The sequence below is a fragment of the Bos taurus genome, chromosome 12 (genome assembly GCF_002263795.3).
Source record: "Bos taurus isolate L1 Dominette 01449 registration number 42190680 breed Hereford chromosome 12, ARS-UCD2.0, whole genome shotgun sequence".
NCBI classification, from domain to species: domain Eukaryota; kingdom Metazoa; phylum Chordata; class Mammalia; order Artiodactyla; family Bovidae; genus Bos; species Bos taurus.
In genome coordinates, this window is record NC_037339.1 from 73,083,200 (window position 1) to 73,103,761 (window position 20,562).

Sequence of the window (20,562 nt, forward strand, 5' to 3'; positions counted from 1 at the left end):
TCTTCCTCCTTTCTGTTCTGCCAGTTTTTTCTTATATATTTTGAATCTCTGTTGTTAGAAGCATATCATGTAGGATTATTGTCTTCTTGGTGAATGGATCGTTTCATCACTATGTAATGTCCCACTTTATCCCTGATAATTTTCTTTGCTTTAAATTCTACTTTGTCTGATACTAATGTCATTGGCCCCTCGTGGATCATAGCATTATGGTGAAGGGGCTTGCATAACCCAAAGAAGCTATGAGCCATGCTGCACAGGGCCACCCAAGATGGCAGATCATAGTGAAGAGTTCTGACAAAATGTGGTCGACTGGAGGAGGAAATGACAAACCACTCCAATCATGTACAGATGTGAAAGTTGGAGCATAAAGAAGGCTGAGTACTGAAGAATTAATGCTTTGGAATTGTAGTGCTAGAGAAGATTCTGCAAGGAGATCAGAGCAGTCAATCCTAAAGAAAATCAACCTGAATATTTGTTGGAAGAACTGATGCTGAAGCTGAAGCTCCAATACTTTGGCCATCTGATAGGAACAGCTGACTCATTGGAAAAGACCCTGATGCTGGGAAAGATGGAAGGTAAAAGGAGAAGGATGAGGATGAGATGGTTAGATAGCATCACCAACTCAATGCATATCAGTTTGAGCAAACTCTGGGAGTGAGTGGACAACAGAGGAGACTGATGTTTAGAGCATGGGGTTGCCAAGAGTCCAACATGATTTAGTGACTGAATAACAGCAGATGTAGTTGGCCACTCCAGCTTTCTTTTTAATGTGTTTTTTCATAGTTGTGCTGAGATCTAAAAACGTTCTTTTAAATTGTGGTAAAAAATTTACCATCTTAACCATTTTTCAAGTGTACAGTTCAGCAGTGTTAAGTATATTCACACTGTTGTACAACAGATCTCTAGAACTTTTTCATAGTGTGAAACTGAAACTCATAGAAACTCAAAGAGCCCACTGAACAAGTCCCCCTTTCTTCCTCTTCCATCCCTCTGACAACCACAGTTCTGTCTTCTGTTTCTATAGGTTTCACTATGTCAGGTGCCTACTCCAGCTTTCTTTCAATTGGTGTCTGCATGATGAATGTTTTTCCATTCCTTTAAAACTTTTTTTAAAGTGATAATTCACGTAAGAGAAAATGCATTTGTTGAAAGTCTGCACTCAGTGGTTTCTGGTATATTCACAGATACGTGCACCCATCATCGTTACCTAAATGTAGAGCATTTCATCATCCCAAGAAGAAACTCTATACCCATTAGTATTTCTCCATATTACCACAAATCTTTCTGCCTTCATGGAATTACCTATCTTGGGCATTTCACACACATGGAAGCATACAATTTGTGACATTTTGTAAGCAGCTTCTTTAACTTAGCATAATCGTTTTCAAGGTTCATCCATGTTGTAGCATGCATCTGTACTTCATTCCTTTTTTATAGCCAAAAACATTTTATGATTTTTAGCACAGTTTGCCCATTCTCTTATTGATGGACACTTGGACTGTTTCCACGTTTTGACTATTATGAACATATAATAGCTAGGAAGGTTTGGATACAAGGTTTTGTGTGAACATGTTTCCAGTTCTGTAAACTATATGCCTAGGAGTAGAATTGCTGGGTCACATGGTAACTCTGTTTAACATTTTGATGTTTAACTGTTTTCTAAAGTTCCTGCACCATTTTATATTCCATATAGCAATCTGTGAGTGCTCCCATTTCTCCATACACTCACCAGCTTTTGCTAATGTTCATCTTGATTATAACCATCCTAGTGAGTATGAAGTTGTCATTGATTTGCATTTCCCTAGTGGCTAATGAGGGCGATGTTTGGATATCATCACCAGCCCAATGGACATGAATTTGAGCAAATTCCAGGAGGTAGTGAAGGACAGGGAAGCCCAGCGTGGTGCATCCATGGGGCTGCAGAGTCAGACATGACTTAGTGACAACAACAACAGCTAATTATGTGGAACATCTTTTCACGTATGTCTTGGCCATTTTTCCCCCCCATTTTTCTTCTTTTATTAGGATTTTTTGAAGAAGATGGCGGCGCCCGGCAACCGGTGAGGAGAGAGGACACGGGGCTCCCAGGGCGTGGCTGAACTCTTGAGTGATGGCCGCATCCCCGCACACTCTCTCCTCACACTTCCTGACAGGCTGGGGAGGAGGATGCATCTGGTATCTAGAAAGAAGAGCCACGCGGGAGTCACCTCATAGGTTCCTGCATCTTCTCAGGAACGTCAATCAGCAGTGGGTCACATTTCAACACTTCAACTTCCTCCGGCACATGTATGTCACACAACTAAACAGAAGCCTCAAGCAGCAAATAAAACCGAAGCCAGAACCAGCAGAATCTCCGTTCCTTGAAAAAACTTCTTTGGATGAGGCCAAAGCCAAAATATGCGAGATGAGACCTCTTGTACCCTCCAGCCTGTCTCTGTCCAGAAGCCAAGTGAAAAACCATTGATAGAACTAGAACCCACCTCAGTAATTGAGGGCTCCATAGCTCTGGAGAAAGAGACGGAAGAAGAGAAGCAGTGGAAACAGATTAAGCTCCGTGCGGATGATTTGCCAGGAATTCTGGCCCGGCTGTCCCCTCACAGCCTGGTCGTCAGCACCACCTCGGCCAGCTTCGCCCTGGCTCCAGCGCCTTTTGACTGGTCCTGCTTTCTGCTTACCTTTGTTGGAACAGGCCTGGCTTCCTGTGCTGCCAGCTCCATCAATCAGAACACCCAAGAGGAGTTGGCATGGTTTTTAAAACAGGAATTGAAGTTACCAGCAGGAAAACAGCTTGGCCAAGTGGATGCATGTGCTGGTAGTCTGCAAAGGATGAGCCTTTTCATTCGGGAACATCTAGAATCAGTGTGCTTTTACCATGTGTTATCAGCTGCTTGGAGAAGGGTCAATGCATTTCAAATAAAGTTAATTTTCTGTTCCGATTTTACATCAAAACAGCGCTACAGGAGGGTCAAGCAGCTCTACCCCGCCCCCACCCACCACGCCCTCCTGTAAACTACAAGCCGTCTCTTCCTATTGCACCCTCCCGTGTTCCCCAGCGAAGAGACTGATGACGGTTTCACAATGAACACGTTTTTAATGACGATTTGAATAAAAAGCAGTATAAGTAAAAAAAAAAAAAAGAATTCTTTTTTTTTGTCTTGGCCATTTTTATATCTTGTTTGGAAAAGATGTCTATTCAATTCCTTTGCACATTAAAAAAATTGGGCTGTCTTTTTATTTTTGAGTTCTAAGACGGTACTTTCTATATTCTGGGTAAGGAAGGTCCCTTACCAAACATGATTTGCAATTTATTACTTCAATTTTATGCATTGTCTTCATTTTCTTGATGGTGTCTTTTTTTTTTTTTTAAGAGAAATTATATTTATTCATTTATTTTTGGCTGTGCTGGGTCTTCATTGCTTTGCTTGGGCTTTCTCTAGTTGCAGCGGGTGGGGGCTACTCTCTAGTTGTGGGGTGTGGGCTTCTCATGTTGGTTCAGTTCAGTTCGGTTGCTCAGTCGTGTCCGACTCTTTGTGACCCCCATGGACTGCAGCACACCAGGCTTCCCTGTCAATCACCAACTCCCAGAGATTAGTCAAACACATGTCCATTGAGTCCGTGATGCCATCCAACCATCTCATCTTCTGTTGTCCCCTTCTCCTCCCACCTTCAATCTTTCCCAGCATCAGGGTCTTTTCAAATGAATCAGTTCTTTGTATCAGGTGGCCAAAGTATTGGAGTTTCAGCCTCAGCATCAGTCCTTCCAATGAATATTCAGGACTGATTTCCTCTAGGATGGACTGGTTGGATCTCCTAGCTGTCCAAAGGACTCTCAAGAGTCTTCTCCAACACCACAGTTCAAAAGCATCAATTCTTTGGCACTCAGCTTTCTTTATAGTCCAACTCTCACATCCATACACGACTACTTGAAAAACCATAGCCTTGACTAGAGGGACCTTTGTTGGCAAAGTAATGTCTCTGCTTCTTAAAATGCTGTCTAGGTTAGCCATAGCATTTCTTCCAAGGAGCAAGCGTCTTTTAATTTCATGGCCACAGTTACCATCTGCAGTGATTTTGGACCCCCCCCCCCCAAATAAAGTCTGTCACTGTTTCCACTGTTTCCCCATCTATTTGCCATGAAGTGATGGGACCAGATGCCATGATCTTAGTTTTCTGAATGTTAAGTTTTAAGCCAACTTTTTCACTCTCCTCTTTCACTTTCATCAGGAGGCTCTTTAATTCTTCACTTTCTGCCGTAAGTGTGGTATCATCCACATATCTGAGGTTATTGATATTTCTCCCGGCAATCTTGATTCCAGCTTGTGCTTCATCCAGTCTGGAATTCTGCATGATGTATTCTGCATATAAGTTAAATAAGCAGGGTGACAATGTACAGCCTTGACATACTCCTTTCCTGATTTGAAACCAGTCTGCTGGTCCATGTCCAGTTCTAACTGTTACTTCTTGACTTGCATACAGATTTCTCAGGAGGCAGGTCAGGTGGTCTGGTATTCCCATCTCTTGAAGAATGGTCCACAGTTTGTTGTGATCCACACAGTCAAAGGATTTGGCATAGTCAATAAAGCAGAGTAGATGTTTTTATTGAATACTCTTGCTTTTTCGATGATCCCATGGATGTTGGCAATTTGTTCTCTGGTTGCTCTGCCTTTTCTAAATCCAGCTTGAACATCTGGAAGTTCACAGTTCATATAGTGTTGAAGCCTAGCTTGGAGAATTTTGAGCATTACTTTGCTAGCATGTGAGATGAGTGCAATTGTGCAGTAGTTGAGCATTCTTTGGCATTAAAATGAAAACTGACCATTTCCAGTCCTGTGGCCACTGCTGCATTTTCCAAATTTGCTGGCATTTTGAGTGCAGCACTTTGACAGCATCATCTTTTAGGATTTGAAATAGCTCAACTGTAGTTCCATTCACCTCCACTAGCTTTGTTAGTGGTGATGCTTCCTAAGGCACACTTGACTTCACATTCCAGGATGTCTGGCTCTAGATCAGTGATCACACCATCGTGATTATCTGGGTCATGAAGATCTTTTTTGTACAGTTCTTATATGTATTCTTGCCACCTTTTCTTAATATCGTCTGCTTCCATTAGGTTAGGAAGGGCTTAATTTCCATTAGGTCCATATCATTTCTGTCCTTTATTGTGCCCATCTTAGCATGAAATGTTCCCTTGGTATCTCTAATTTTCTTGAAGAGTTCGCTAGTCTTTCTCATTCTATTGTTTTCCTCTATTTCTTGCATTGATCACTGAGGAAGGCTTTCTTATTGCTCCTTGCTATTCTTTGGAACTCTGCATTCAGATGAGTAGATCTTTCCTCTTCTCCTTTGCCTTTTGCTTCTCTTGTTTTCACAGTAAGTCCTCCTCAGACAACCATTTTGCCTTTTTGCATTTCTTTTTCTTGGGCATGGTCTTGATCACTGCCTCCTGTGTAGTGTCATGAACCTCTGTCAGTAGCTCTTCAGGCACTGTATCAGATCTAATGCCTTGAACAGCTTCTCTTATTGTGGAGCACAGTCTCTAGAGCTCAAGCCCAGTGGTTGTGGCACATGGGTTTAGTTGTCCTGGGGCATGTGGAATCTTCCTGGACTGGGGATTGAGCCCATGCCCTCTGCATTGGCATGTAGATTCTTAACCACTAGAACACCAGGGAAGTCCAGTGGTATCTTTTGAAGTACAAAGTTTCTAAATTTTTGTGAAATTCATTTTATCCACTTTCTCTTCTGTGCTTATGCTTCTGGTTTTGTACCTAAGGTTTTATTTAATTTAGGATTATGAAGATTTATTCCTGTTTTCTTGCAAGGGTTTTATAGTTTTAGATTTTTACATTCAGGTCTGTGACCCTATTTGAGTTATTTTTCATATATGGTCTAAGGGTCCAATTTCACTCTTTTGAATACATTGAATAGACATTCAGTTGTCCCAGCATCATTTGTTGAAGTGACTACATTTTCTCCATTGAATTATCTTGGCATCCTTGTTGAAATTAGTTGATCAGTGTGAAATTTTACCTTTCCTGTAGACAGCTTATAGTTGATTCATGTTATTTATTTTTGAATTATCCATTTTGACACTCTTTTAATTACTATGTTTATAACATTTACATTTAATGCAATTATGTATATATTTGGATTTAAGGTGTATTTGGAAAATAAGCATTAAGCCCTTACGATTTATGTTATAGAAGTTTTATAAGTCTTTTTCAAGACATTGGTTATTATAACTTCATTTAGTTAACTTAGAAACGTACAAGGTTTAAGTTTTTAAGTGTTTATTATATATAAAATACCATGTATTATAACTGGAGAAGACATAGAACTGCTTTTTTGTTGAGATATAATTGAAATATAGCATTGTGTTAGTTTAGGTGTTTAACATAATGTTTTGAAATACACATGTTGTAAAATGGTTATCACAGTAAGTTTAGTTAACTTTAATCACCACACATTTACAATTTTTTCCTTATGATGAGAACTTTTAAGATTTACTCTCTTAGCAATTTTTAAATATACCATACAGTATTGTTAAACATAGTCACCCTGCTATCCATTACAGTCACAGGAATCTTTTATCTTGTAACTGGAAATTTGTACCTTTTGACCACCTTCACTATTTCACAATCCTCCCCCACCCACATCTCTGGCAACCACCAGTCTGTTCTTTTATCTATGAATTCAATTTTTTTTTGTTTGTTTCCACATATTAGTGAGATCATTCAGTATTTTGTCTTTTTCTGTTTGACTTATTTCACTTAGCATAATGCCCTCAAGCTCATTCATGTTGCCTCAAATGGCAGGACTTCCTTCCTTTTTTTATGGATGAACACTAGTTCATTGCATATATATGTGTCTAAACGCACTATATTCATCCATTCACCTGCAGATGGACACTTAGATTGTTTCCACATCTTGGCTATTGTAAATAACGCTGCAGTGAACATGCTAGTGGACAAAGAGCTGTCTTTAAGTCAATATTAACTCATCCCAATTGTTGAAAGATTCACCTATTTATCAGAAATAGTATATGAACCTTTAAAAATACAATTTTAAACCTTCTATTCCAGAACCAAATATTAAAGAATCCCTGTCATGCTTCAAAATTTTTATCTTACAATTATTATAACATAGGCTATCATTTACATACACTTGTTCATATTTTAAAAACAAAGTAGAGTTAATGAACTTTTTCTTATAGACATTTTGATTATCTGGACTATAATATTCTTAGAGTGTATATGTAACAGATTTTAAATCAAGTAATTAGCAATTTGCCAAGTGAAGGGAAAAGAGGGAAAATAGGAAAAAAACAAGAGAGGAGCAGGTTTTAGACAACTAAGAAACTGTCTCCCTAAAGTGCTGATTCTCTTTCTTCTGCAAGGAAAAGGAAGTTTAGATGCAAAAAAACTTACTGGATACAACCACTCATTACTGTTGATACTGTAGTCCTTCACATTTAAGTACACTTTATTTCTAAAATAATTTTAGAATAAAGCTGCGAGGATGCTACAGAGAGGTCCTAAACACTCATTTCCCCCTATTGCCAACATCTTACATATAATCATGGTACATTTGTCAAAATTAAGGAAGTTAATAGTGGTCCCGTACTATTAACTACACTTGAAACTTCATGTGGATTTCAGCAGTTTCCCCAGTAATATCCATTCTCTCTTTCTGGATCTGGTTTAAGATAGCACCTTTTAGTCATCATGTCTCCTTAGTGTCCTCCTGTCTATTAAGTTTTGAGGAGTACTGATCAGGTGTTTTTAAAGACTGTTCCTCGGTTTTCTATTAGGTGATTTTTTTTTTCATATTTACACTAGATTATAGAATGGAAGGAATATCACCGAGGTGAAGTACCCTGCCAATGACTTTGAATCAAGAGTGTACAGAATATCTATAGCTTCACATTAGTAACATTTACTTTGACCACCTGGCCAAGTTAGTGTTTGCGTATCTCCACCCTAGTCTTTAAAAGGTAGTCAGTAAGTCCACATTTAAGGGACAGGGGAGTTCAGGTCTACCTCCTGAAGTGGGGGGGGGGCAGGGGGGAGGGAGTATCACATTAAGTTGAATAGATTTCCCCCCTAAAGACATTTACGTTTTGAATCCCCAACAACGTTGTACTTTATGGAAAAAGGGATTGCGCACATGTGAGTAAATTGAGGTGGTTGTGGGCAGAGAATATCCTGGATTATCCGGAGGGATTCTAAATAATTAATTACAAAGATCCTTATAAGATGAAGGAGGAAGGTCAATAACGAGAGAAAATGGTGTGATGAAGGAGACAGGTTGATGTGGCCAGAAGCATGCTAACAACATAAAAGAAGGTGGTCCAACAGAGGACTGGCTTTAAAGCCAAATTTCTACATGAGAACACCGAAGTTGGATCAGAGTCTTCAAATTGCTGCAAAGAAGTAGTAAACTTAGAGAAGGGTAATGCTTTACCATCAGGTTGGCAAAAACTATGGAAATCAGTTATATTTGGTGATGGTATGTAGGGACATAAATAGTTGTTAGGAATGCAAATTACCCTGACTTTTAGGGAAAATAGTCTAACAGTATATCTTAAATATTAAATGTGCAGTCTTTGACAAAGTAAGCCCATGGTTAGAAATCCCTTTGATAGAAATGAAAGCTCAAGTTCATAAAGATAAATGTAGAAGGATGTATACTACATCATTCCTTGTGTGAATTACAACGCTGCCTATTTTGTTTTTGAAGTGAAGTGAAGTGAAGTCGCTCAGTCGTGTCCAACTCTTTGCGACCCCATGGACTGTAGCCTACCAGGCTCCTCTGTCCATGGGATTTTCCAGGCAATAGTCCTGGAGTGGATTGACATTTTTGGTTCAAAAAGATGTTATAAGTATACTTGCTTTTGAGCCATTTATTTCTCCCCATGGCTAATCCATCAGCAAATCTTATCTTCTTCTTCTTTTTTTTTTTTTTAAATCTTATCTTCTTTACCTCCAGAAACTGTGTTCTACATCTGTCCATTCCTCTTTGCCAGTATTATTTTACTGGTCAGTAAACACAAATCAATATATTTTTATATATTACAATTATATGATATTGGTGGTTTTGCATATACCACAATTTAAATATTCTACTATTATTTTAAATCTTTTACTATCATGGTGAATAGGTGCTATTAATTACTATTAGGGTGTTTATGTTTAATTTTTTAAAGTACTGCATAAATGTTGATAAATGCAAACAATATTTATAATTTTCTCTACAATCACTGGATTACTTTGATTTTATTGGCAGGGGTGATCAGGTGAAAACCATGCCCAGATGAGCACTGGAGAAAACATTCCTAAGCATTTTATATGTAAAGATAATTTTAGCCCTGGACACTAACTGCAGTCTAAAATAATGTTTCCTTTCTTTGTTGTAAAGTTCTCTCTTCCACGGGATACTTTGTAAATTTTAGTTTTAAGACTTCAGGCTTCACTGATATGCGAGTTGATCAGTGAATTTTACAAATCACTCAACACTGAAGGCCCTTGTTATTTATTATCTATGGAGAAGGAAATGGCAACCCACTCCAGTATTCTTGCCTGGAAAATCCCATGGACGGAGGAGCCTAGTAGGCTACAGTCCATGGGGTTGCAAAGAGTCGGACACGATTGAGCAACTTCACTTCAGCACAAGGTCTATCCTCTCCTTAATCATTTTTAATTTCCATTCTTAGAACTTCTTTAGCACTGCTCTTCCTTAAGATCAAAAGCACAGACAGGCAGCATTCTGGTGATAATTCATGGTATAGTATTATTTGTTTGGGCTCCCCGTGGTGGCTCAGTGGTAAAGAATTTACCTGCCATGCAGGAAACTTGGGTTCAATCCCTGAGTTGGGAAGATCCCCTGGAGAAGGATATGGCAACCCGCTCCAGTATTCTTGCTTGGAAAATTCCATGGACAGAGGAGCCTGGCAGGCTACAGTTCATGGGATGGCAAAGATTCAGACACGACTGAGCGACTAAACAACAACAAATTATTTGCTCACAAAATTCTGTCCTCATTATGTTCAACATTTTTTGTTAGCTGCCTTGGCCACAGTACTTTATCCAGATGATGTCTTCACTAACTACTTGTGGACACTAAAATCATCTGCTCTTTTTTCACTAACACTGCCTTGTGATGGTCGATAAGGAAAAGTGAATTGAAGGCGTTAGTTGTTCAGTCATGCCCGATTCTCTGTGACCCCATGGACTGTAGCCTGCCAGGCTCCTCTGTCCACGGAATTCTCCAGGCAAGAATACTGGAGTGGTAGCCATTCTCTTCTCTACATCTTCCCAACCCAGAGATTGAACCCGGGTCTCCTGCATTGCAGGCAGATTCTTTACCATCTGAGCCACCAGGGAAGCCCTATACGGGAAAGGACAAAACAAAAATAAAAAAAAATTCCAAAGAGGAGTCTCATGATCTCACTCTTGTTAGAAGTATGAATAACACTTGTTTGCATGTGTGTGTGCTAAGTCCCTTCAGTTGTGTCTGACTCTTTGCGACCCTATGGACCTTAGCCTGCCAGGTTTTTCTGTCCAGGGGATTCTCCAGGCAAGAATACTGGAGTGGGTTGCTATGTCCGCCTGTAGGTGAGCTTCCCTACCTAGGGATCAAACCAGCGTCTCTTACATCTTCTGCATCGGCAGGCTGGTTCTTTACCACTAGCCCCACCTGGGAAGCCCACATAATACTTTATAATTTAGAAAAATTTGTACCCCCTTCATGAAACCTCAGAACAAACCGTTGAGGCTATCAGTGTCATACCCACTTTACAGATGAAGATAGCTTTAGCTAAGAGGTGCGGTGTGCAGCAAAATTTCGGGGATTTGAATCCTCCCCTGTTCACATTATATTGTATTGCTTTCCACCACAGCTACTAAGGGACTGTGTTTTTGGCTTGTTTTTCCTTTCTGCAAACCATTTCCTTTGCATTAGTTCCCTCTGGAATAAAAGCTTAGAAAGCTTTTTAGCCTTCTGAGTGTATTTTTTAGGAAATCACGAATTCACTATGCTATTTATCATTCATGAGTTTCAAAGTGTACAGTACCACCAAGGAAGCAAACATAATCTGGAAAAGTAATAACTTTACACTTGACAACGCTTAACACAGAAAGGCATTATTGTCTCACCCAATGGGAAGCATCACTGGTGTATAGTGTGCGTTGTTTTGGGGATGCCAGAGGAAGTGGATGTGAACAAGTTTAACGCCCAGACTGCATAACTTGAACTTTATCTTGTTCATGTCTCTCAAGTTTCATCTCATGAGCACAAGATACAAAATCCAGTCCTAACAGCTCTTTCTTTTTTTCCCCCTTATAGTTGACGTCGGCTGTACTCTCAACAGCCCTTTGCTCTCTTAGCTGCTGTGCTTCCTAGGTTTCTTTTGCACAATATATTCCAGAATTGCTCTTTTCTGGACACGCTGGTCCCCTGGACGGTCGGGGGTTGGGTCCCAGGTTTCCATGCCATTCTCACTTAACCTGCTTTAGGACCCTAACGTACTTGATTGTGCCTGAAAAGCTCCCTGAAAAGCTCCCTGGCTCCATCGGTTAACCCTACTTCACTGCGCTCCAGGTTCTCTTGATCGCTTCTGGAGCCCTCCTCAGGGTTCGGTCCGTATTGGTTCCGAGACACTCAGCGGGAGGGCAGCAGGCTCTGCGACTCGTCCTGTTCCGCGATCCAGCCCCGCAGACTTCCTGGCATCAGGTCTGGCTTCTCATCCCGGACGCGGCGGCTTCCCTTCTCTCTCTCTCCAAACAACACGCCGGAAAACTTCGGATTGCTGACAGCCTTCTCCTCCTAGCCAAGCCGGCGCGCTGGGGGCCGACCCAAAAAGAGTTGGGCGGCCTGCGCATGCGGACTCGGCGGCCGCCACACAAGCCTCCCCGGACCGCCTCCCCTCGGCCCGGCCGCGACGGTTTGGAGCTTCTGACAGCTCCGCCACCGGCGGACGCAGCCTCGTCTCGTGCTTCCACGTTATCCTATCAGAGACGGGGCGGGGCGGCGGCCCCCGCGGCCTATCAGCGCGAACCACGATCCCGGCGAGCCCAGTAGAAGCGCAACCAGGAAGGAGGCGATTGGGCCGCGGCGGCGCTGGGGGCGTGGCGTAGCTAGGGCCCCGCCCGCCGCCGCTGCCGCCGCCGCTGCCACCTCCCTCCTCTAGGCGCCAGCCGCCTTAGGCCCGAGCGAGAGCAGACTGCGGGCGGGCGGCCGCAGCTGCAGCCTGAGCGCCGCGGCGGGGGGCTGGTGGGCCCCGCAGCTTTGCTCCTCCTCTGCGCCCGCGCTCTCGGACATGGTGGCCCCCGGCTCTGTGACCAGCCGGCTGGGCTCGGTGTTCCCTTTCCTGCTGGTCCTGGTGGACCTGCAGTACGAAGGTGAGTCGTGTCCCGCCCCGGCCCGGAGGAGGCGCGCTCCGGGTGTGGTGGGGGGTGGAGGGGCGGCCAGGCCTCCCGGCGCTTCCCCGTCGAGCGTCTCGGGACGGCCGGGGCGGGAGCCGGGGACTCCGCGGCCGGCTCCCGGTTCCGGGTTTGTCTGGGGGAGAGGTGCGGGCAGCGGCGGGCCGCGGAACCGCGGGTATGGACTGAGGAGCCGGGCCGGTGGGGCCGGCGGGAAGCGGGGCGGCGACTTCTGGGGAGTCCTAGGGCGCGGAGACCCGGGCGGCTGTCCGGTCCCGGCCTCGCTTGGGACCCTCGATCGGCGCCGGGGGCTCCGGGTCAGCGGTGCTGGGAGGAGGCTGTAAAGGTGGCCCGAAGGGAGGGTGCTTTGGCTTTGGAGTTCCGGGAGGTGGAGGGGACAGTGTCGTGTTGGATGTTAGAAGTGAGTAACCGTCACCCCACTCTGCTCTGGGTTGTGTCTCGAAGTTGTTAGCTTGGTGCGTTAAGGAGCCGCTGCTGAAATTCAAGCTCCCGGCGGGCAAGGCACTAAAAGTTTGTGGCTTTACAGTTTCCAGTCTGGTGTCACTCAACCTTTCCTTTTACGAGTTCCCTGGGGTGGGGGTGGGGTGGTAGGGAATCCACTTTTAAGAAGATACGAACGCTAATTTTCACTTCAGTCCTACAGTTTGGCATGTTGGCTGCTCTTAACAGGAAACTGAGGGTTGTCCCGTTTTAGTTGTCAGCGGGCAGGAGTAAGAATGAAAGCCGGGAGTGCCCATTGATCTGATGCTCCAAGCGTGGTTACCCTGCGGAATATTCGAGTATAGTGAAGTTATGTCGTGCACTCAACTGTTTGCAGCCCCGTGAACAGGCTAGTAGTTACGGAGGTCAAATTAAACAGTTTAATACTGGATTTCGTATTAGAAGGAGTGAAGAGCTGAAGGCAGGAATTGTTGCTGGTAAAATCCCCTCCAGATTTTCAACTTGGAAAAAGAGTAATACTCTCCAATTTTTAGGTCTTATTCATAGCAGCTGTTTTTTTTTTTTTTTTTTTTTGGCGGGGCAGGGTGGGTGGTGTTCCGGAGGACCATATTTTTTTTTTAAATCAGAAAGCAGAATATGTGGCATGGCAACATTGGGAAAAAGAATTTGACAGTGAGGCTGCCCCAGAAAAATATATGGAATTGGAACTGCAATGCCTGGACCATGACCTTTAATATAGGTCATGTATTCCACTTCTTTTACATATTTTAATGTTAACTATCTCCTACCCTATGAAGTGTAGTACAGTTAGCATTAATTAATTTTGGCCACTTGAGAGAAAACTGAGCTTCCTTGGTGGCTCAGATGGTAAAGAATCCGCCTGTAGTGCGGGAGACCTGGGTTTGATCCCTGGGTCAGGAAGATCCCCTGGAGAAGGGAATGGCAACCCACTCCAGTGTCCTGGCCTAAAGAATCCCATGGACAGAGAAGCCTGGTGGGCTATAGTCCATGGGGTTGCAAAGAGTTGGACACCACTGATGGACTGATACTTCACTTTGAAGAGAAAGTTGCCTATGTTCTGCTTAACGTGAATTATTATTTTAAGTTACACAGGTATACACCTGTGTAAGGTTTGCCTTTTCCACTGGCTTATAGGCTGTCTTTTTAGAATCACTGTTCTGTATATGATTCTGTAGGACTTTAACACTTCATTTCTATCTTGTAGTATTTTCCAGAAGGAAAACCTCACCCGAGAGCTATTCACCCAATGTGGAACGCATGGTGACATTTCACAGAGGGGTGCCAAAGTGCTGTCTTCTTTAGGGTATTGTCTGTGTGAAGTGGCCAAGACTTGGTCCAGGTGGTAGAGAAGAAAGGAAAAAGTTCCTAAACTTATTGATGGTGCCTGGCACTCTCCTGGCCACCTTTCTGTAAGCTATCTCCTGTTCAAGGAGGTACAAGATGTTGTTTCTACTCTCCAGATGAGGAAACTGAGGCTCTAAGAATTTAACTTGGATAAGGTCACATAGTTGTTAACTCTAAGAGACATAAGTTGAACTTACATTATTTGACTCTAAAGTTCATCTTGCTTGTGGACTGGAGACAGAAGTTAAGTGGCTGAGGGTATCCTGTGGGCCCAAGCACTTGTAAGTACTGGCAGCTGAGAAAATTCAGCCTTTCTATTTGTTTGTTTGCCACCAGCAGTAATGAACAGGAAGAGAATTTTCCTGACGTCTTTAATACAGTGGTTCTCAAGCTTGAGTGTGTGGTCACCTGGATTCCTTTTTAAACAAAGTGGTGAGCCTCACTCCCAAAGTCCTTGATTCAGTAAGTCTAGGTGGGACCTGAAATTTTGCATGTCTAAAAAGGAGTCACTGGTATAATGAGTTATGCAGTGGAGTTAAATTAGGTATCTGTTGTGTAAATCAGGTATCTATTTTATTTGATGGAGATGTAAAGATAGGCAAGAACCTCTGAAAGCAAGCTGTTAGCTCGAGTTTTCCCAAGTAAGCTGTGTGTCTGAGTTTTCTAAGCTGTCTTTCTGGAGGCACTTAGGACCGCATGGTTCCACTACTGGGCCCAGGCTTGGAGACGGAAGACACAGAACAGGTGTGAGAAGAGTGACTATGAAAGAGTTGTATTGCAGAGTGTCCCCAGTAATTAGCTTAGGGGGCCTAGTTGTGTCGGATTTAAAAATACTTATTTGTTTCCCTAGGCTTTTCGGTTAATTGTAATTCAGAGAAATAAACTATTTAATAGGTTCATGAATTGAAAGGTTAAATCTTTTAGCAGCCCTTTTCCAAAAGGCCTTTGAAAGAAGGAAGTCTGAAGCACTAGTTTAGGAATAGAATTTTTGGAGCAGAAGAAAAACTTTTGTATTATCTACTTTAGTATTCTTATGTTACAGATAAGGAAGCTATTTTAATTCTCCGCTAATGGTGTGTTCTATTTGGTGATTTAAGTGGGAACATAACCTGGGAACCAAACCTTCTTTTATCTCTTTCTTCCTTAACATTCTTTCTGAACTCAGTTTATCTTTATTTCACTGAACTGACCTGACAAAACCATATACTTTGGACGCTGGGAAAAGAATAGTTACAAAAGATGGTGATATTTCTTATGTGAACTGTGCTCGCTAGGATTTTCTTGACATTATTTAAATATGAAGGTAATAAATAGCAAAAGCAAAGGACTTTCAGTAATTTATATACCCCCTTCCCCTTACCTGTGGTTTCTCTTTTCTTGGTTTCGGTTACTTGTGGTAAACTGTGGTGTGAAATATTAAATGGGAAATTCCCAAAATAAACAATTCATAAGTTTTAAATTGCAAACCTTTCTGAATAGCATGATGAAATCTCACAGGGTCTTGCTCTGGCCGTGAATCATCTCTTTGTCCCCTGTATCCAGCCTGTCACTTAGTAGCCATCTGGATTATCAGCACTGTTGCAGAGCTTGTGTTCAGGTAACCCTTCTTTTACTTAATAATGGCCCTAAAGTGCAAACCTGGTGATGCTGACAATTCGGAAGTTTGGATATGCCAAGAGAAGCTGTAAACTGCTGCCTTTAAGTGAAAAAAGTCTGTGTCTTAGTAAGGAAAGAAAAAACAAAACAAAACTGTGTGCTCGGTTGCTAAGATCTGTGGTAAGAATCAGTCTCCTATCTGTGAAATTGTGAAAAAGGAAAAAGTAATTTGTGCTAGTTTGACTGTCGCACCTCAGACTAAGGAAGTTGTGGTCACAGTCTTTGATAAGTGCTCAGGTAAGATGGGAAAGGCATTCCATTTGTACAATAAGATATTTTGAGAAGAGGGCACAACATTCACATCTTTTATTATAGTATATTGTGGTAATTGTTCTTTTACTATTGTTGATCTCTGTCTAATTTTTAAATCAACCTTATCATAATGATAAGTGCATATGAATAGGAAAATATAATGTGTATATAGTGTGTGTGTGAAAGTCGCTCAGTCATATCCGACTCGTTGCAGCCACATTATACAGTCCATGGAATTTTCTAGGCCGGAATACTGGAGTGGGTAGCCTTTCTCTTCTCCAGGGGATCTTCCCAATCCAGGGCTCGAACTCAGGTCTCCTGCATTGTGGGCAGATTCTTCACCAGCTGAGCCACAAGGAAGCCGAAGAATACCGGAGTGGGTAGCCTATCCCGACTCCAGTGGCTCTTCCTGACTCAGTAATCGAACCGGGGTCTCCTGCATTTCAGGCAGATTCTTTACCAATTGAGCTATCAGGGAAGCCCTAAATGTATATATAGGGTTCAGTACTATCCGTGTTTTGATAACCACGGGGATTTTGGAATGTATTCCCTGAGAATAAGGGGTAACTCCTGTAAACTAAGTATTGTAGCAGACAGAGAGCTTCTAGAAAGTTATTTTAAGTTCATCTAATGTTATAGGCTATTATTTAGCAGTAGTGTCCAGGTCCCAATTCACTTGACTAGTTAGTATTTACTGAGCGAGTGCCCAGAAATGGAGTAGTTTAGTTACTGTGGGATGGGGGGAGTTGTGCTGAAATGGAATGGCCAATAGTCAATAGGCTTTACTTTCCCATATGAAGTTAATGAATTGTGGTTAAGTTTAATTTCTCTTGCCATAGTGTTCCTTTGATTATTGTCCAGTTATTAATGTTTCTTTTTATGGAAATATCATGGGAACGCAGTCACTTGCTCTTAAGAACAAAAACATCATATCAGCCATAAATTAATTTTTCAAGATCTTTGGGATACTGCTTTTTAAATTTTTGAAGATAAGTTTTAAAAGTCTGATGAGATTGTCTTTAATCCACTGTATATTCTTGCCTCCTTTGTCAAAGATAAGGTGTCCATATGTGCGTGGATTTATCTCTGGGCTTTCTATTTTGTTCCATTGATCTATATTTCTGTCTTTGTGCCAGTACCATACTGTCTTGATAACTGTGGCTTTGTAGTAGAGCCTGAAGTCAGGTAGGTTGATTCCTCCAGTTCCATTTTTCTTTCTCAAGATCGCTTTGGCTATTCGAGGTTTTTTGTATTTCCATACAAATTGTGAAATTATTTGTTCTAACTCTGTGAAGAATACTGTTGGTAGCTTGATAGGGATTGCATTGAATCTATAAATTGCTTTGGGTAGTATACTCATTTTCACTATATTGATTCTTCCAATCCATGAACATGGTATATTTCTCCATCTATTAGTGTCCTCTTTGATTTCTTTCACCAGTGTTTTATAGTTTTCTATATATAGGTCTTTAGTTTCTTTAGGTAGATATATTCCTAAGTATTTTATTCTTTTTGTTGCAATGGTGAATGGAATTGTTTCCTTAATTTCTCTTTCTGTTTTCTCATTATTAGTGTATAGGAATGCAAGGGATTTCTGTGTGTTGATTTTATATCCTGCAACTTTACTATAATCATTGATTAGTTCTAGTAATTTTCTGGTGGAGTCTTTAGGGTTTTCTGTGTAGAGGATCATGTCATCTGCAAATAGTGAGAGTTTTACTTCTTCTTTTCCAATTTGGATTCCTTTTATTTCTTTTTCTGCTCTGATTGCTGTAGCCAAAACTTCCAAAACTATGTTGAATAGTAATGGTGAAAGTGGGCACCCTTGTCTTGTTCCTGACTTTAGAGGAAATGCTTTCAATTTTTCACCATTGAGGATAATGTTTGCTGTAGGTTTGTCATATATAGCTTTTATTATGTTGAGGTATGTTCCTTCTATTCCTGCTTTCTGGAGAGTTTTTATCATAAATGGATGTTGAATTTTGTCAAAGGCTTTCTCTGCATCTATTGAGATAATCATATGGTTTTTGTTTTTCAATTTGTTAATGTGGTGTATTACATTGATTGATTTGCGGATATTGAAGAATCCTTGCATCCCTGGGATAAAGCCCACTTGGTCATGGTGTATGATCTTTTTAATGTGTTGTTGGATTCTGATTGCTAGAATTTTGTTGAGGATTTTTGCATCTATTTTCATCAGTGATATTGGCCTGTAGTTTTCTTTTTTTGTGGGATCTTTGTCAGGTTTTGGTATTAGGGTGATGGTGGCCTCATAGAATGAGTTTGGAAGTTTACCTTCCTCTGCAAATTTCTGGAAGAGTTTGAGCAGGATAGGTGTTAGCTCTTCTCTAAATTTTTAGTAGAATTCAGCTGTAAAGCCGTCTGGACCTGGGCTTTTATTTGCTGGAAGATTTTTGATTACAGTTTCAATTTCTGTGCTTGTGATGGGTCTGTTAAGATTTTCTATCTCTTCCTGGTCCAGTTTTGGAAAGTTGTACTTTTCTAAGACTTTGTCCATTTCTTCCACGTTGTCCGTTTTATTGGCATATAATTGCTGATAGTAGTCTCTTATGATCCTTTGTATTTCTTTGTTGTCTGTTGTGATCTCTCCAGTTTCATTTCTTAATTTTAATCGGCTAGCAGAGGCTTCACTGTAGTGCTCTTTATAGGTGAGATACACGCAGTATAGAACTCTTGGCTTTTGTCTTTGCATTTATAGACAACTTGGGGATATAACACATGTTTTGTGAAGCATCTGTGTTCTCTTGCTACTTGCTCAATGTGGATTTCATGATCTATCTTGTAGTCAGTCCATTGGAAGCACCCTTTAATTTTCTTGTCCATGTAAACTTTGGTTTTATTCACTTGCCAAGATTTGAACTGATTTAAATTCAACCTGGCCAACTAGTTTGTTGAACCTCAGAGCTGATCATGGATGGAGAAAAATGAAGATAACCTTGCTGACAGGTCTCATTTTAAGCATATAGTCTCTCCTTCCAGTGCATACTCAGTACTGCTAGCATTCCTACCTACAATTCCCTACAATTCCTCCAGTTCCCTAGTGTTCTTGAAAGTTAGTGTCTCAGACCTTTTCTTCTTTCCTTAAATCTCCAGTTGAAATCCTCCTTTCTTTTCTTCCTCATTCTTTGTTTTTGGCTGCACAAGGTCTTAGCTGTGGCATCTTAGATCTAGTTCCCTGACCAGGGATGGAACCCAGATCCCCTGCGTTGGGAACTTAGAGTCTTAGCCACTGCACCACCAGGAAAGTCCCTCTTGCCCATTCTTTGTGACCAGGGGTCCCCAACCTCCAGATCTCATGCCTGTTGATCTGAAGTGAAGCTGACGTGATGATAATAGAAACACAGCACACAATAAATGTGGTGTGCTTGAATCATCCTGAAACTGTCTCCTCTCCCCAACCCTATCCGTGGAAAAATTGTCTTCTAGGAAACCTGTCCCTGGTGCTAAAAAGTTGGGGACTGCTGTTTTAGACTTTGTCTTTATTGAGAAAATGAAAGCCGTCACAGGGCAGTTTCTTCTTCTTTCTACCTCTGAATTTAGTAGCCTACCTACCTGCATCTGTACCCATTCTGCTACTTAATGATTAAAAACATTAATGATTAAAAAAAAAAATCCCTCCTCTTGGCAAAATCCAATTTTATACTTATGGCCTGGGTTCCGTTTCTTGTCACCATCTGAAACGACTGCTTCTACAGTTGCTGTTTTTCTCCTGCACCATCACTTTCTTCCTCTACTGGGGCTCTGACATCAGCACTGCAGCACGCTATAGTGTTTCCGTCTTAAACTGGGCTTTGATGTTATGTGTCGCTGTAGCTACTGAACAGTATCATTGTTTCTCTTGAGAGGGGAACTTCAGATCAGAGAGTCCTTGGTAGTCTCTCTCGCTACATCCTCATCTTCTATTCTCTTCTCAACACAGTAGAGCCTGCAAAGCCTTATGTATCTGACTCCTGTTTACTTATATCTTTTCTCATCTTAATCTTCTCCTTCACTGGGCTCCTGCCACATCAACTTGACTTCCACATGCCCAGCTCATTTCTGATGTAGGTGTCTTTATTCTTGTTGTTCCTATACTCTGAGGGTTTCAGAGAACAGCTTTCCAAATGAGCGTTCATATTTCAGCCCTGACATGCTGTTTAAGAAGCATGCTCTAGGTCAGTTAATAATCTCCCTTTCCCTTTTTGTGTTTTCTTCATAAAACTTAATGTTGTCCTCAATTACTTGATTTGTATTTCTTGTCTGTCTGCCTGTCTAGAATATAAGCTTTATGGAAAGTGCTGTTAATCTCTATACCTAAACTATGTTGACATGAAGTAGATTTGCAATAAATGTTTTCAAAATGGATGAGTGAGGTTGACTGTTCTAACTTTTTTTAAATATGAACGCTTCT

At 41.6% G+C, this 20,562-nt stretch overlaps 1 protein-coding gene across 1 annotated transcript in view; it reads left to right on the forward strand.

The window, feature by feature from the left end:
• The first annotated feature begins 12,199 nt into the window (after window positions 1-12,199).
• DNAJC3 (DnaJ heat shock protein family (Hsp40) member C3) overlaps window positions 12,200-20,562 on the forward strand; it is a 65,136-nt gene continuing 56,773 nt past the window's right edge. Inside the window, 1 exon segment of the mRNA NM_174756.3 lies at window positions 12,200-12,395. Coding sequence (NP_777181.1) covers window positions 12,314-12,395 — 82 coding nt within the window. The 5' untranslated portion in view covers window positions 12,200-12,313.